Source organism: Neovison vison, chromosome 2 (assembly GCF_020171115.1).
Source record: "Neovison vison isolate M4711 chromosome 2, ASM_NN_V1, whole genome shotgun sequence".
Lineage (NCBI taxonomy): Eukaryota > Metazoa > Chordata > Mammalia > Carnivora > Mustelidae > Neogale > Neogale vison.
Window position 1 is genome coordinate 182643650 of NC_058092.1, and position 18114 is coordinate 182661763.

General features: G+C 37.5%; 1 protein-coding gene across 1 annotated transcript in view; it reads left to right on the forward strand.

Annotated features, from left to right (window-relative positions):
- Nucleotides 1-401: 401 nt before the first annotated feature.
- The window catches only part of MYPN (myopalladin), an 85792-nt gene continuing 68079 nt past the window's right edge, over nt 402-18114 (forward strand). The window contains exon 1 of the mRNA XM_044236564.1: nt 402-1309. Within this exon, the coding sequence (XP_044092499.1) occupies nt 408-1309 (902 nt within the window). The 5' untranslated portion in view covers nt 402-407. The remainder of the gene's footprint in view (nt 1310-18114) is intronic.

The following is an 18114-nucleotide window of genomic DNA, read 5'->3' on the forward strand; positions in this document are numbered from 1 at the left end:
TGCCCATTGTTTTATTGCATTCAAGGTAATGGGGAGAGTATGGACAGAAAATCTCTGTGTAGGAAAGGTCTTTATAACAAAAAGTCCTTTATAGATATCATCAATTAGAAATTGTATTTACTATCACTATGGTTACATCATAGCTTTCACAATTGAACTTGTATTAAAGAACTTAATAGAGTGGTAATTACCCATGTTTTTATTTTATATTTCAGGGCAGTCTCATTCAGTTCATCTTCATTTTATAATTTGAGGTTCGTCTTTAATGTAAATTTTGTAGAAGTATCAAAATTAGGCAACTTTTTATTTTAAGCTTTAAGATCTTAAGACTCCATCATGCTTGTAGACCTATTATTCTTCAGAAATGATCAAACTTTTTGTTATTATTATTATTATTTTGTGACAGCATGCAAGACGACAGCATAGAAGCTTCTACTTCCATATCTCAGCTTCTAAGAGAGAGCTATTTAGCAGAAACTAGACACCGGGGAAACAATGAGAGAAGTCGAGCAGAACCGTCCTCCAACCCTTTCCATTTTGGCAATCCTTCTGGAGCTGCTGAAGGAGGAGGAGGCCAAGATGACCTTCCAGATCTTTCAGCCTTCCTGAGCCAAGAAGAATTAGATGAAAGTGTCAATCTGGCAAGACTGGCCATCAATCACGACCCTTTGGAGAAAGCAGATGAAGCTCAAGCCAGAAAACGTCTTTCATCTGATCAAATGAAACATTCATCTAAATCAAGTTTTGACCCCAACTTCTGTCAGGATAACTCTCGAGGTCCTACCAGCTCTAAAGAGAGACCTCATGAGGCAAAAAGGCCACAGTATAGCTCTGAAACCCAGTCCAAAAAAGTATTCTTAAATAAAGCTGCCGATTTCATTGAAGAGCTGTCCTCCCTTTTCAAAGCCCATAGCTCCAAAAGGATTAGACCTCGTGCCTGCAAAAACCACAAGAGTAAACTGGAATCTCAAAACAAACTTACGCAGGAAAATAGCTCCAGTTTGTCAGATATCTCAGAAAGAAGAGAAAGATCTTCTGTTCCCATCCCTATCCCTGCAGATACTAGGGATAATGAAGTGAATCACGCCCTTGAAAGGCAGGAAGCTAAGAGGCGCGAAGCTGAGCAGGCTGCCAGCGAGGCCGCTGGTGGAGACACCACCCCAGGCTCTTCACCTTCATCTTTGTACTATGAAGAACCTCTGGGGCAACCTCCTCGGTTCACTCAAAAGTTACGGAGCAGAGAAGTTCCAGAAGGAACCAGAGTACAGTTGGATTGCATAGTGGTAGGAATTCCACCACCCCAAGTAAGGTAAAAAATATCCCATTAGTAATGCTTGGTAACTGCTTTCCATCTACCCTGATCCTCTCACATATTTGTCTTTTAAGTATGTGGTTTCAAAAACTATGTACTCTTTTTGAGAAAAAGTCAGAGTCTAATGTAGCACTCTCCAATAGAAATATAATATTAGCCAAATTATGTAATTGAAATTTTTCAAGCAGTCACATTTTCTTTTTTTTTTAAGATTCTATTTTATTTATTTGACAGAGAGAGAGATCACAAGCAGGCAGTGAGGCAGGCAGAGAGAGCGGGAGAAGCAGGCTCCCCGCTGAGTAGAGAGCCCGAAGTGGATCTTGATTCCAGGACCCCGAGATCATGACCTGAGCCGAAGGCAGAGGCTTAACAAACTGAGCCACCCAGGCACCCCTTCAAGTAGTCACATTTTTGAAAAGTAAAAAGAACTGGGTGAGATAAGCTTTTAAAATATGTATTATTTTATCAATATATTAAAATATTATTATTTCAACAGGTAATCAATATAAACTATTAATAAGATATCCAGTGTGAATTCTACATTTAGAAAGTAGCTTAACATACTCAACTTGTTCCAAACATACCTCAAAATTTCATAACAGCAAAATTATCAGTTTTTAAATTTAAATTAATTAAAATTAAATGTAATTTGAAATTCAGGTCCTAGGTTGCACCAGCCACATTTCAAGTGCCCAATACCACATGTGGTCAGTGACTAAGTATTGGACAGCATAAGTCTACAGCCTGAAGATTAAGACAAGAAAGTATTTAAGACTTATACTCAATGAATACCTGAGGTATTTTTTCAGTTTTAAAGAAAGCCAAATGATAGAATAAAGACAATAGAATAAAGATAGAATAAGTTCGTAGCTAAGTAAAATCAATTTAAAGATTCATTTTACATGTATTATATTTATTATAAACTTTTTATAACAGCATAATGAATACTATTCTCCCTAATGCCCAAGTCTTTCCCTAATATGACTAATGAGTAGAGAGGATATCAATTTTTTTTTTAAGATCTTATTTTTGTTTATTTGACAGAGAGAGACACAGCGAGAGAGAGAGAACACAAGCAGGGGGACTGGGAAAGGGAAAAGGAGGCTTCTCACTGAGCAGGGAGCACAACACGGGGCTCCATCCCAGGACCCCTGGGTTCACGACCTGAGCCAAAGGCAGCCGCTTCACTATTGAGCCACCCAGGTGCCCCTGATATCAATTTTTTATGTGCCTACCAGTTATCTTTTCTTTGAAGCAAATGAAGCTTAAGCCTCGGGGTTCCTCATTTGCATAAACTATGCCTAATTTTGTGGTCTTATTTTATTTCATTTTTTAATATCCTTCCACATATCTGAGCTTCAGGTCCCACAGCCTGGACCTGACCACAGCCCCATGGTGACATTTGCACACTCTAATATTACAATGTAATAATATGTGAATAAAGAGCTTTAAGTGTGTTGCTTATGTAGAGAATTACTGGTATTTAGAGTCCTGTAACAATCACTTTGCCTTCCTAACAATTTATTTACTAGTAGAATGACTTCATTACTATTTAACATTTATTCTAGGTGTGTAAATAGGGGCTTGTCTTTTTCTCACACAGTATTCATATTATAGGACAGTAATACTATTAATAATAATAGTTTTATTTATATTTACCTATTGATTCAAGAGATTTTAACCCAAAGACGTACTCATATATTGAATTTTGGTTTTCAAAGGCAACAGAATGCAATGTTAAATATTATTTCTACAATGTCATATACACTACTATCCAGTTATGCAAATGAGCTCCTTGAGGGTAGGGGTTCTCCTTTGTATCCTGAACACCTTCATATCTCCTTTGTTTATTTCTGGCTCATAGTAATCACTAAGAAATGTTAAGTAAACTAATGCATAAAGAAACAGGAAAACAAGAAACTCAATCAGTTTAAATCAGGATTCGGTCATATGGCATAAGATATGACAAAGGGTTGAAACTGTATGACACAAGTCAGTATCTAACCTTCTATTCTAAGCATGCCTGATGACACTCCCGGGGAGTATTGTTGGTAATGCTGGTGAGATGTCATCACAGAACCATGATGGAAATCACCCAGTGACATTTGGGCAGTCTAAGTAAGCTGGTGAGTACTCAAGTTATAATACACACACAACTTACTTAGATTAGTCTTGTCCAACCTATGTTAATTTCTAAACATATCATGGACCCAAAAAACCCAGAAAAACTAGACCAGATTGTTCAGGACTGATTCTCCCCATTTCTTGACTGTGACAATCTCAGATATGAAAAAGAATTCAGTATTCCTGTGAGAAAAATGAGCCAGGAAGAATTATAAGATACCGATCCCCCCCCAACACAAAGTAATCTAGTGGTCCCTCAAAAACTACTTAATCAACCAAATACAAATTTATACATTTTAAAGTGGAAAAAATATACACAGCTTCTATGTAGCAATACTAATTTTACCTGGAAGAATTTCTTTCCTGATAGAATTCATGCCTGTATTCCAACCATTGGTTTGGTGCCAGAAAATTTCTAGGTATTCATTAATTATTTTCTGGATGAACTAGTATTTAATTTATGGCAGCAATTATATTCCAAAAAGTTTAGAATTTTCTATTAGCTGTCATTATTGTCTTAAGCCCAGAGTTTACATAACTCTAATTAATTGGACAGCAAATATATTTTTACTATGTGCTCTGCACTTTGATTATTGCAGTGATAGAGACCATATAAGATGTGTTCCTGTCCTCAAGGAGCTTGTGATTCAATTAAAGAAATCATCCAAGTTTATATAGTACAAAACCATAAGAACTATCAGGCTTCAGAGAAGGGATGGAGGACTAGAAAGATCAAAGAAGACTTCAGACATGTAGGATGAGAAAGATTGAGAGGATTTAGGATTTAGGATTTATTCATTCAATCATTCAACAAATACCTGTTGAATTACTAAAGTGACTTACTGGGAGTACGAAACAACTGTGAGCTATTGGAGGTCAGGGACCTTGTTTTGAAACCAAGTCTAACACTGTTCTGAGAGGGTAGCTCTCATAATCTAAAAGGCAATCAGACAGGAATGTAGTCAAAACGGTGCAATATTGTATAAGGGCTATAACAGAAGTAGATCTAGAACACAACAGCAGCTCAAAGGAAGATGTGATTATTTTGCCTCGAGTGCAGGAGGAAGGAAGCATTCACAAAGGAGGTGACTCTAGTTTGAAGAGACCAGGGGTGGAGGAGGAAGCAAGTGCAAAAGTCTTAAGACAAGTGTTTTTTTTCAAGGAACTGCAAGTTCCTTGGCTGTGTGAAGAACATGGGGTAACAGGTGAGCCAAGACAAGAGAAAAGCTTTTGGGTCAGGTCAATTTAACATGTTCATATAAAGGCACAGACGCTGGGAGAGGAATATTTTTATATGACAGGGAGGAGACTGGCCTAACCTGAAAAGATAGTAGAGCCAAATGATTTTGCAGAGCCTTGAAAGCAAAACAGAATAGTTCAGACTTGGTTTCAAAACCGCCTAGAAGCCACTTACAAGGTTGTGTATCGAGAAGTACCAAGATGAAAGGGAGCATTTAAGGAGAATTAGTGTGGAAGGAGGAGTTCGACTTGAAAAGAATGAAGAGTGTAGGCCACTTAGGAAGCTGAGGGAGATATCCCAGGCGTCAGATACTCTGATCAGATTTGAATGGGGGCAGTGGGAGCAAAATTTAGAAGAAAAGAAATCAAGCCAAACATGGTGGCTGACTGGATAGGAAGGATGAGTAAAAAATCGTTACTCTGCACGTTTGAAGCTGGGTGCCTGAGAGAATATTGCGGCCACTGCCAAGGACTAAGAAAATGGAAGAGGTGACGGACGAATGTCGGAGTTGATGATTTGAGTCTGAGGAGACCAAGGGATGATTTCCAATAAGCAGTTGGAAATGCACGACTGAAGGTCAAATGAGAGGGTAGTGGAACTGGAGACATTCCAAGGAATGACCTGGACAGTAGGAAATCTGGACACAATATCTCTGTAATTACAAAGGGACTATATATAAACTTGGAACTAACTTCTACTAGTGCCCAAAGAAGGTTTTCCAACCTTCTTTTAGCAGTAATTCCCTCCCAGTTTTCTCCCAGCAATGAATCTGTTACATGTTATCCCAACACTCTCTCTCTCTTTCTCTCTCTCTTTCTCACACACACACACATTTTTTAAGGATAAAATTAGAGCTTTTGAGACTGAAGAGCGTTGGAGTGGAAGGAGCCTGAAACTCCTAAGGCATCCCCGTAGAACCCAGGAGTACAGATTTTGATCCAGAGAATACCTTAAAAATACATTAAAATAATGAGATATTTTGGCTTGCCATGTAGGAACGTGGCAGTCAATAAGAAACGTATCCTTTTCACTATTTTTGCAGGAAAATGCAATAAGCCTACCTGGCAACTGAGGTCTAACCTTGGATCTGGGCGCCCCTCTGTGTAATCAGTATGTTATCCATGCTCTTGTAACTCTGGTTTAGCAAATTGAAAAATTGTTTTTGGTGTATTTGTTGATTTCCAAGTTAATTGGGCAGAAATTGCTTTGTTTTGTAGAGGTGAGATCCCACGTCACTGAAGGTAGCCTTTTGAAAAAGCTTGTTAATCTTGGACATAGCTTCATGGGAGGAGGGGCCTTAGAAAATGAAACACATTCACGCATCACCCACAGATGAAAGCGTCTATTGGAATTCACAGCAAATGGCTGTGATCCCGTTTTGTATCCTGACTTCAAATTCTTTTCCCAGGAATGTGCAGCTGGGTCACACTAAGTATGTTTGCTTGTGCACAATCTTCTGAAGCAGCACAAATTTACCCTTTATAGGCATCAATGCCTGCTTTGGCTGCTCGGTTTTGTTTTTGCTGCTTCTGGACAATAGCCTACAAGTGACATGATCAGGAAATAAATTAGTTACAAAAACAGAGGATATTTTAAATGACACAGGGGAATTATAAAATATTATAAAGAATTGTATTTGATGTATACACATTACACATATCATGTATAAAATGTTGTACAAATATTTGAAATATTACATTATTTATGGGCTTTTTCTTCTACCTTTTGGGAAAATCTAGATGCCGTCATTCATTTATCCAACCAATAGTAAGTGCCTACTATGTGCCATGTATTGTTATAGGCACTAAGAGTAAAACAGCAAAAACAAGAAAAATTCCCTGCCTTCATGGAGCTTAGGGTCTAGTAAGGAACACAGATAATAAACAAAAATTCCCCAAATTATTACATAATTATAATTGTGATAAATGTGACAAAGGAGGGTGCATGTAGTAAATGCACCAAACCTTATAGGTAGGCTGAAGAAGGTTGTATTAAAAAGCGGTATTTAAGCTGAGAAATAAAAGATCTCTAGGAGTTAGCCTGGCAAAGTGGGGCTTAGGAAGAAGTGTCTCAGAGTGAGGGAACAGAAGATTCGAAGCTCTTAAGGCTACAAGATCATCATTGACTTTAAGGAACTGAAAGAACTGATGTCACCAGAACATACAGTGAGAAGGTAATGGTTTGAGATTAAGTCCAGAGAGGCAGAGGAGGCTACGTTTTGAGAGGCTCCTAGAACTCGATACTCAAAGTGGGTTCCTGAGCCAGCTGGTCAGCATCATCGGAGACCTTGGTGAATATGCAGATTTGTAGTTCCACCTTATACCTACAGAGCTGGGGTCTCTAAAAATGAGGCCCAAACACCTGTGTTTTAACAAACTGCTGTCTGCTGCCGTGCTGAGAACTTTTGCAATTTCTTCGGAAACTACCTCAGAGGGAGGGACCTTCCCCACACTCTGTTCCTTGATCCAGAGGCTGCAATCTCCAGGTAACACTTTAGGACCTGCTGCTCAGTTCTTACTCCAACAATACACTTCTCACACTCTCTCTGATGGAGTCACCTCAGCCTCGTAGGCGGTTCTTTGAAGCGAGTTCTGTTTTGAGGTGGAACGCCAGGCTAGTTTTTGTGGTGTCCACTGGGTCCCTGGGAAAACTCACATCTTCCTCTCATAAAGTTTGGAAATCGAGGCTCCTTCCATTGAAGCTCTTCCTATTGTCCTTCTCTCTTGGGCAAAACTAAATATCCTGTCATCTTAAAAGTTTCTGAGGCTGGGGGCACCAGGGTGGCTCAGTGGGTTAAGCCTCTGCCTTCAGCTCAGGTTATGATCAACAGGTCCTGGGATTGAGCCCTGCATCAGGCTTTCTGCTCAGCAGGGAGCCTGTTTCCCCCTCTCTTTCTGCCTGCCTACTTGTGATCTCTGTCAAATAAATAAGTAAAATCTTTAAAAAAATAAATAAATAAAATAAAAGTTTCTGAGGTAAGAATTGGGTATAAGCCTCTGTACCCCCACAGACTCCCGAGGCTATAAGTCAAGCTCTCCAAGGGCCTCTACATAAGTTTCTGCGATTGCCTACCAACTTTCTTTAATCAAACTCTTGACTTCACATACACTCCCAAAATGGACACGGATCATCAGACTGAATTGCCTGAATTGTTTTCTAAAGTATATTTTGACTAGATACTAAAGAATATGTGTGTGTGTGTGTGCGCGCGCGCGTGCGTGCGCACACGCACACCCATGCTTATGTTCATGGGATAAAAATGATAGCACAAACATCTGTGTGCCCACATTACCATTGTTTTTAAGACTGCTGTCTTCCTAATCCTGTCCCTTCCTCCCCTTTCAGAAGTAATCACTAGTTCAAATCTTGTGTTTTCTCTTTAAATTTTTCTTAATGATTTTTCTTCATAGTTTTACAACATATTTTTATGTCCCTAAACAATATTGGTATGGAAGCATTTACAGATGAAATAATACAAAATCCTGGACTTACATTAAAATAATTCAAAGTGGGAAAAAGTGGAGAATATAAAAAAATACATATTGTTGATAATTTATTGAAGCTAAGGGATATGTGCATGGTGGCCCATTATACAGAGTCTCTACTTTGTATATGCTTGACAGTTTCCATAATAAAAAGTTTTTTAAAAATTAGTAAAATTTACATATTTAAAAATTTTTATATAAGTAGGATCATGTTTATATTCTTCTACTGCTTGAATTTTTTTCTCCAAAAACTGTATCCATGATGTTGCATGTAACTCTAATTCACTCATTTTCATTTCTATATAGGATTTCACTGTATGGCTAGAGGATTGTATTTGTTGATGTACATTTGGGTTGTTTCTAGGTTTTTTTCTTAAGATGAACAATGTTGTTATAAACATTCTAATATATTCTCCTGGTACATGAGTATGTCTAGGCATGGAATTGCTGATGGAGTTAGTACAACTTCAACTTTATGATAATATCAAATTTTTCCAAAGAAATTATTTCAACTTGCATTCCCATGAACATTTATGAAAGCTCTGGTTGTCCTACATCATTGCCAATATTGATATTACCAGACTTCTAAATTTTTGCCAGTCAGATAGGTATGAAGTGTTAGCTTGTTGTAATTTTAATTTTTCATTTCTGTAATTACTGATGAAGCTGAGAATTTTAAAAATTGTGTTTATTGGCCATTCAGGATTCACTTATATGAAGGACCTCTTTACATCTTTCATTCATTTTTCTGTCATTTTGTTCTTTTCTTATTGAATTGTAAGACTTCTAAAAAATATGATTAAGGTACTGATCATATGACATATTGACATATAGATTATGAAAATATTCTTTCCTACTTTGACTTGCTTTCTTATTTTTTCTATGGTATCTCTAATAATTAAATATTTTTAACTTCAGTATAAAAAATTTTTTTTGTAGTTTTGGTTTCTATAGTGTGTGTCTAGCTTAAGAAATTTTTCCTTACCTCAACATAAAATATTCTTATATATTGTCTTCTAAAAGCTTTGTAATTTTGTCTTTCACATTTAATTTCTTAATCCATTTAAAGCTGATTTTTGTGTATGGTGTAAAGCAGAGGATCCATTTATATTATTTTTAGATTGGGTAATCAACTATTTCAGCTCCTATTGAAAATATATCCCCCCTCAATTGATCTATAATGCCAGCTCCATCATAAGTCTGAATTCCATAAATATGTGGATCTAGCTCTGAGCTTTCTATTCCTTTCCTGTGGTTTATTAATCTCATTGCAATAGAGTTTTCATAATCCTTATTTCCAGCTTTTTCATTTTAAGGAATTTTAGTTCTTCTTGGCCTTTTGCTCTACAATATAAATTTTAGAATCATCTTATCAAATTTCACAAGAATTTTTTAATTTATTAAGATTTTGGAGATTGCATTGAATCTGGAGACCAATTTAGGGGGAATTTGACATCTTTAAAATATTGAGGCTTCAGGGCACCTGGACAGTTGTGCGTCTGACTCTTGATTTTGGCTCAGGTCATGCCCTCAGGGTTGTGAGATCAAACTCCGAGTTGGGGGTCTGCACTCAGCAGGGAGTCAACCTGAGATTCTCTCTTTCCTTCCTACCCCCGCCCCATGCCCTACTCATTCTCTCACTCATTCTCAAAAAATATATCTTTTTAAAAATAAAATACTGAGGTTTCATATTCAGGATCATAATATGTTTCTCTATTTATTTAGATTACCTAAACGGTAAGCTTAAATGATTTTTTTTCTCGGAGTCATACAAATATTTGGCTAGATTTATCCAACAGTATCTCCATTTCACTCTGTATAAATGATAGCTTTTTAAAAAAAATTTCATCCTATGATTGTTACATAGAGAAATGCAATCAACTTTTGTATATTTTTTCTTTAGCTTTTTTAAATTTAAATTCAATTGGCCAACATAGAGTACATCAGATGTACATCAGTACATTAGTTTCAGTTACAGTGTTCAATAATTTATCAGTTACATATAACACCCTGTGCTCATCACATCACATACCCTCCTTAATGCCCATCATCCAGTTTTCCCATCCCCCTACCCACCTGTATATTGGTTTTTCTAACCAACAATGTTGCTATAATCTAGAGATTTTCTATAGATTTTTGGATGGGTGATCTTCCTTTCCAGTCCCGTATCTTATGTTTCATTTTCTTGACTTATTAAACTAGTTAAACCCTCCAGTACAGTGTTAAAAAGAAATGGTGACAGTGGGTATTCTAGTCTTATTTATAATCTTAAAGGGAATGCTTTCCATTTCTCACCCTTACATAAGATTTTGTTGTTGGTTTCTTTTGTTTAGGAAGATTAAGATCTTTTAAATTATGAGTGGATGTTGAATTTTATAAAACATTTTTCTGTATCTGTTGAGATTGTTGTATGAATTTCCCCTTAATTTTTTTGATATGGTAAAGAATATTGATTTTATAATGTTTAGTCAAACTTGAATTCTTGGGATAAACAAAATCAATACCATCAAAGTGGTTCCAAACTGAATGGAGAGAAGAATTTATTCTGAAAGAAAACTAACATAGTGTAACAGAAGTAAAAAATTATACTTTAAAATATCAATATTGCAAAGATTCAAGTACATTGCATCAACAAAACTAAAAAATTTAATATGTTGATTTGTTCATTCACTCAATAAAAATTTATTCAGCACTCACTATGCATCAGGAACTATTCGAGGCACTTGAAATTCATTAGTAAATAAGGCTAAGTTTCCTGCCATATTCTGTTACAGTTGAGGTGAAGGAAATAGATGACAAACCATAAATTTAATAAATAAGTAAATTATGTAGTAATTTAGTAATAAGTACTATGCAAAAAAGAAAATGTAAGAGTTCTAGAAGGAGACAACAGAAAGTTTCTAGTCAGCCCTATCCAAAGTAATGTACTCCTTTAAAAAATTATTTAGGGGGCGACTGGGTGGCTCAGTGAGTTAAAGCCTCTGTCTTCAGTTCAGGTCATGATCCCAGGGTCCTGCGATTGAGCCCCGCAGCAAGGTCTCTGCTCGGCAGGGAACCTGCTTCCTTCTCTCTCTCTGCCTGCCTCTCTGCCTACTTGTGATCTCAGTCTGTCAAATAAATAAGTAAAATCTTTTGAAAAAATAAATAAATATTATTTAGGAATTGTTTTCATTTTCACTTTATTAATCTTCACTCTTAGTATTAAAACTAGCTAGATCTTGTTATCTTGATATTAACCAAGTGCTTATTTATGTTTCTCTTAAGTTTCCAAGAAGTTTCCACCTCAAAGAACTCAGTAAATTTTTTTTAAATATTTTATTCATTCTTTTGACAGACAGAGAACTCAGTAAATTTTAATAAAATTTAAAGCATAGACCTATGCCCTTCCTTGTACTCCCACAACCCCATGATTGAAATACAGCCACTGGTCATGAACACTTGAGTTTGTTAACTCAGTAGCAAACAGGACATACAAAACACCAAATTCTGTTGCAAAAATCCAACATAACTTTGAGTTTTGTTAGAAAATGTCTATTATTATCTTATTGTCCCATAGAGTCCAGAGGCCAGTGCACTCTGCCTAGGGAAGAGTCCCTCCGCGGAAGGGAGAGAGCCGAGGACTCATGAAGTAAACTACTTTCGTCTATTTTAGGCCCTCCACCCTCCACAAAAGAGATCAAGCATTGTTAGACAAAGCTGGTTAAAGGCAATTCAAGGAAAGTTCTTCTTTAGCCACCAAACCTTCCTGAAGAATGAAAACAAAACAGGCTTGAGGCGCTAATAATCCTAATATGAATTCATTCATTTACCATCCATCCAGCAAACATTTTTTGGAGCAGCTCTGATGTGCCATACACTGTGCCAGGAACCAGATAAACAGGTGATAAACAAAACAAACATGATTATCTCCAACCAGTAGTGTTTGCTGTTCTGTCAGAGTGAGAAATACTAAACAAATAAACCTCCAAACCACTGTATAATTATAAGTGATAGATAGGTCAGTAAAGAAAACAAACATGGAGAGGCAGTAATAGGAGGTAGGATAGGGACATTGGAAGGGCTGGGACAGGGCTAAAGAAACGCTCTGAGTAATCGTTCTTTTAATGAGCATTATTGCTGGTGAGTCAGAATAACACATTCAAATTACATTTAGAAGTCGTTAATGTGCTAAAGCAATGAGTCATAACATTTATCCGAGCCATAGTTTTGATAAAATAGTAACCTAACATCAGTAACCAAAAATCCAGTTAAATCTGAAAAATGTGTCTCTTCGGTGTCTTCATTCCCAGGCTTGGTAGCCAGCCAAATTAGCAGATCTGGCAAGCTGTCCTGAGTGCACAAAAGCCAGGTCCTTCTTTTTCATTTGGACCTGCCTTATTTTCCCAGATCACTGACTCATTTCTGCTGAGCCATGAATCATGTCTGGCACCACTGTCGTTCTGTGTCATGAGGCTTTGGCGTCCTAAGACACACACCTTGGGCAGGGCGTCTCTGTGAAAGCATTCCCTAACATGGATAATGTTTGAAGAGAGTGTGTTTTCCTCCTTATCTTCAAAAGTCTTCAGGGAAGCTGGATAACGTTTAATACTTTTTAAGAAGGCAGCCTGACCAGTGTGTTATTTCTGAGTGGGTCACGGTGTTAAAAGTCAGAGTGACGGTTACTGATTTTTTCTTTGGGACTGGCTGAAGCTATCCTTACCATCTGAGTAGCAGCACATAAACGCTTCTGACAGAGAGTTTGGGCATTTGAATCATTCCACTTATCGCCTTCTGGCTGTCCAATTGTTCTCGATGTTTCCACTCCCATTTTGGTAAGGAAGAAAAACATTAAAGAAATGAGGTAACCTCATAACGTTTATGTAAGGGAACGTACTTGTTTATTTGTCTTGAAATAGTTATTTCTGTTTGCTTTATTAAATTAATACAGGTACAGGGCTTAAAAAGTCAAGTAACATTAAAGAACAGACCAATTTCAACTCTTTTTTGCAGTTTCCTATCTATTTACCTCTGTATTTCCAAATCATACTCCAGCAGTTCTGATAATTTTTGTTCTCAGGACACTTTTACAGTCTTAAAAGTTATTGAGGCCCAAAAGAGGTCTTGTCTATGTGAATTACATCTGTAATTATCATATTAGAAATGAAAACTGAGAAATGTTTTATTTTTTTTATTTTTTTTTAAAGATTTTATTTATTTATTTGACAGAGAGAGATCACAAGTAGGCAGAGAGGCAGTCAGAGAGAGAGGAGGAAGCAGGCTCCCTGCTGAGCAGAGAGCCCGATGCGGGACTCGATCCCAGGACACTGAGATCATGACCTGAGCCGAAGGCAGCGGCTTAACCCACTGAGCCACCCAGGTGCCCCTTTTTTTTTCTTTTTTTTTTTTTTCTTTTTTTTTAAAGATTTTATGAAAACTGAGAAATGTTTTAAATAGGCATTCTTATTCATTTTTAAATAACAATAATGAACATGCTAATATAAATAATTTCATGAAAAATAACTATATTTTCAAAAAAATTTAGTGAGAAGAGTGGTACTCTTTTACATTTCTTTTTTTTAAATATTTTATTTATTTATTTAACAGAGAGAGAGAGAGAGAGAGAGAGAGAGATCACAAGTAGGCAGAGAGGCAGGCAGAGAGAGGGGGAAGCAGGCTCCCTGCTGAGCAGAGATCCGGATGTGGGGCTCCATCACAGGACCCTGAGATCATGGCCTGAGCTGAAGGCAGAGGTTTTACCCACTGAGCCACCCAGGTGCCCCCTCTTTTACATTTCTTGTAAATCTCTTTAATGTCTGGCTAAATAGAAGACTGCTAAATTCTCGTGTCTCTGCATTCAGTTTATTATAAATATGTTGTTTGTGTTGAAGCAAATTTTTAAATTCTGGCCTTATAGATATGTAGTTGAAAGAGGAATATTTCAATAGCCTTTTCAGGTAATATGACTATTCCTGTTTGGTACTACATCAAAATTCAGCTAGCAGTGCTTTCTTAAAGGTTAGTTGCAATATGAAATCTGAAACCCTATTAATAAATTTCCATACTCTGCTATACTAAAACCCTTTGTCCATCTTGGACTTTAATTTTTATTTATTTATTTATTTAAGATTTTATTTATTTATTTGACAGAAAGAGAGAGAGAGATCACAAGTAGGCAGAGAGGCAGGAAGAGAGAGGGCAGGGAACAGGCTCCCCACTGAGCAGAGAGCCTGACATGGGGTTCAATCCCAGGACCCTGAGATCATGACCTGACCAGAGGCAAGAGGCTTAACCCTCTGAGCCACTCAGGTGCCCCTGTCTTGGACTTTAAGTGGATAATATCATGCATTGGTAATTCAAAAAATGAGTAAAATGGATTTTCCGAAAGTTGACACATTTTATTACTTAATAGTAAAAAAACACGTGTTAATATCATCATTTGATTTTATCAAAATATCTTTAAGTATTGGGAAGCCCTAAATGCACAGTGGGGAATACAAATTCTCCAAAATTTTAACTTTTCCTTGAAAGCTCGAATTTTTTTTTTCCAATTTATTTATTTTCAGAAAAACAGTATTCATTATTTTTTCACCACACCCAGTGCTCCATGCAAGCTGTGCCCTCTATAATACCCACCACCTGGTACCCCAACCTCCCACCCCCCCGCCACTTCAAACCCCTCAGATTGTTTTTCAGAGTCCATAGTCTCTCATGGTTCATCTCCCCTTCCAATTTACCCAAAAGCACATACCCTCCCCAATGTCCACAACCCCACCCCCCTTCTCCCAACCCCCCTCCCCCCAGCAACCCACAGCTTGCTTCGTGAGACCAAGAGTCACCCATGGTTTGTCTCCCTCCCCATACCATCCTGTCTCATGGATTCCTCTCCTACCCACCTAAGCCCCCATGTTGCATCACCACCTCCTCATATCAGGGAGATCACACGATATTTGTGAAAGCTCGAATTTTTTCATTGACAACAAATATCAGTTATTTTTACTTGAAACAAAAGACTTTTTTCTTTCATTTGCGAAAAAACATCTGCCAGACTCCCAAGTCTGAATAACCATAATTTGTCAGTTCTTTCAAGTTCAAATATTGTTCTATGCATTTAATGCTTAGTTCAACTCAAAAAAAAAAAAAAACCACACAGATGCTCTTTCATATCCTATAGAAATGCTTTGTGCTACTTCCCGTTTGACCACCCAGAATGTGAAAAAGATATAGGCTCAAGGTTGAGGTTTAATAAAAGTAATGATTTGTACTGCTTCACTGGGGACATTTTTAAATGAAACAAAATTTTTTTAACTGTGAGCGTGGAGGTGAGGAACACAACGACCACAAGCCAATTTTTGACAATGCCTTAATTTTTCCGGCTAAAGCAGCTGTAACAGTTTTACCTCCTGTGGCTTTTGTACCAGCAGGGTAAATGTCAACATGGTGAAAAGGCAAATATTTTAATATTATGTAAAAATGCTTTGTCTTCACAGAAAGTGAACTATACTTTGAGAACTATTGTAATATACTTGTACCACTATTGCTTGGCATATTGATGTTAACTATTTTCTATTGACTTTCTGTTCCAGAAGATGGGAGTTCAGCACCTCTTTAACAAACCAGCACTTCTGTTCCTTCACTGCCTCACTATAATAATATCACGAGGTTGTTTAAAAAATATTTTATGTGGGGCATCTCAGAGGCTCAGTTGGTTAAGTGACTGACTCTTGAGATCACTCATGATCTCATCAGGCCCACTCACGTTCTCACTCTATCTATCTCTCTATCAAAAAAAAAATTATTAATATTTACTTTCTTCTTAGTATGTATGTATTATTCAGTGACAATCCAGGTAGGGTAAAATGAATATTTCCTTGCATGTACAACTATTTGTTTGTTTGTTTTGACCTGGAATTGATTATTATCTTTTTTTTAAACTTTTTAAAATTAACATATAGTGTATTATTTGTTTCAGGGGTATAGGTCTGTGAATCACCAGTCTTACACAATTCCTAGCACTCACCATAGCACATAGCCTCCCCAAAGTCCATAACCCAGCCAACCTATACTTCCCCTCCTACCACTCCAGCAACCCTCAGTTTGTTTCGTGAGATTATGGTTTGTCTCCCCTTGATCCCATCTTGTTTCATTTTTTCCCTCCGTACCCCTCACAAACCCCTGCCCTGCCTCTCAAATTCCTCGTATCAGATTGATCATATGATAATTGTCTTTCTCTGACTTATTTCGCTCAGCATAATACCCTCTAGTTCCATCCCCGCCATTGCAAATGGCAAGATTTCATTTCTTGATGGCTGCATAGTATTCCATTGTATGCATATACCACCTCTTCTTTATCCATTCATCTGTTGATGGACATCTAGGTTCTTTACCTGGTTTGACTATTGTGTGCATTGCTGCTATAAACATTGGGGTACACGTGCCTCTTTGGATCACTGTATTTGTATCTTTAGGTCAGATACTCAGTAGTGCAATTGCTGGGTCTTAGGGTAGCTTTATTTTAAACTTTTTGAGGAACCTCCGTACCATTTTTCAGAGTGGTTGCACCAGATTGCATTCCCACCAACAGGGTAGGAGGGTTCCCCTTTCTCCCCATCCACACTAACATCTGTCCTTTCCTGACTTGTTATTTTTAACCATTCTGACTGGTGTTAGGTCTCTCTGTGGTTTTTATTTGTATTCTCTGATGCCCAGTGATGGTGAGCACTTTTTCATGTGTCTGTTGGTCATTTAAATGTCTTCTCTGCAGAAATGTCTGTTCATGTCCTCTGCCTATTTCTTTTTTTTTTTAAAGATTTTATTTATTTGATAGACAGAGATCACAAGTAGGCAGAGAGGAAGGCAGAGAGAGAGGAGGCTCTCTCCGAGCCTCCCCGCCGAGCAGAGAGCCCGATGTGGGGCTCGATCCCAGGTCCCTGAGACCATGACCTGAGCCGAAGGCAGAGGCTCCAACCCACTGAGCCACCCAGGCGCCCCTCTTCTACCCATTTCTTGATTGGATTTTTTGTTCTTTGGGTGTTGAGTTTGATAAGTTCTTTATAGATTTTGGATGCTAGCCCTTTATCTGATATGTCATTTGTAAATATCATTTGTAAATATCTTCTCCCATTCTGTCAGTTGTCTTTTGGTTTTGTTGACTGTTTCCTTTGCTGTGCAATAGCTTTCGATCTTGATGAAGTCCCAGCAGTTCATTTTTGCCCTTGCTTCCCTTGCCTTTGGCAATATGTCTAGGAAGAAGTTGCTGCATCTGAGATCGAAGAGTTTGCTGCCTGTGTTCTCCTCAAGGATTTTGATGGATTCCTGTCTCACATTGAGGTCCTTCATCCATTTTGAGTCTATTTTTGTGTGAGATGTAAGGAAATGGTCCAGTTTCTACATGTGAATGTCCAATTTTCCCAAGACCATTTGTTGAAGAGACTGTCTTTTTTCCACTGGACAGTCTTTCCTGCTTTGTCAAAGATTAGTTGACCATAGTGTTGGGGGCCCATTTCTGGGCTCTCTATTCTGTTCCATCGATCTATGTGTCTATTTTTGTGCCCGAAGCATATTGTCTTGATGATTACAGCTTTGTAATAGAGCTTGAAGTCTGAAATTGTGATGTCACCAGCTTTGGTTTTCTTTTTCAACATTCCTCTGGCTATTCAGGGTCTTTTCTTGTCCCATATAAATTTTAAGATTATTTGTTCCATTTCTTTGGAAAAAATTGATTTTTTTATAAGGATTGCATTAAATGTGTAGATTGTTTTAGGTAGCATAGAAATTTTCACAATATTTGTTCCTCCATCCATGAGCATGGAACGTCTTGCTCGTTCCATGGTTTCTTGGTGACTTCCTCAATTTCTTCCATGAGGACTTTATAGTTTTCTGAGTACAGATTCTTTGCCTCTTGATTAGGTTTATTCCTAGGTATCTTATAGTTTTGGGTGCAATTGTAAATGGGATCAACTCCTTAATTTCTCTTT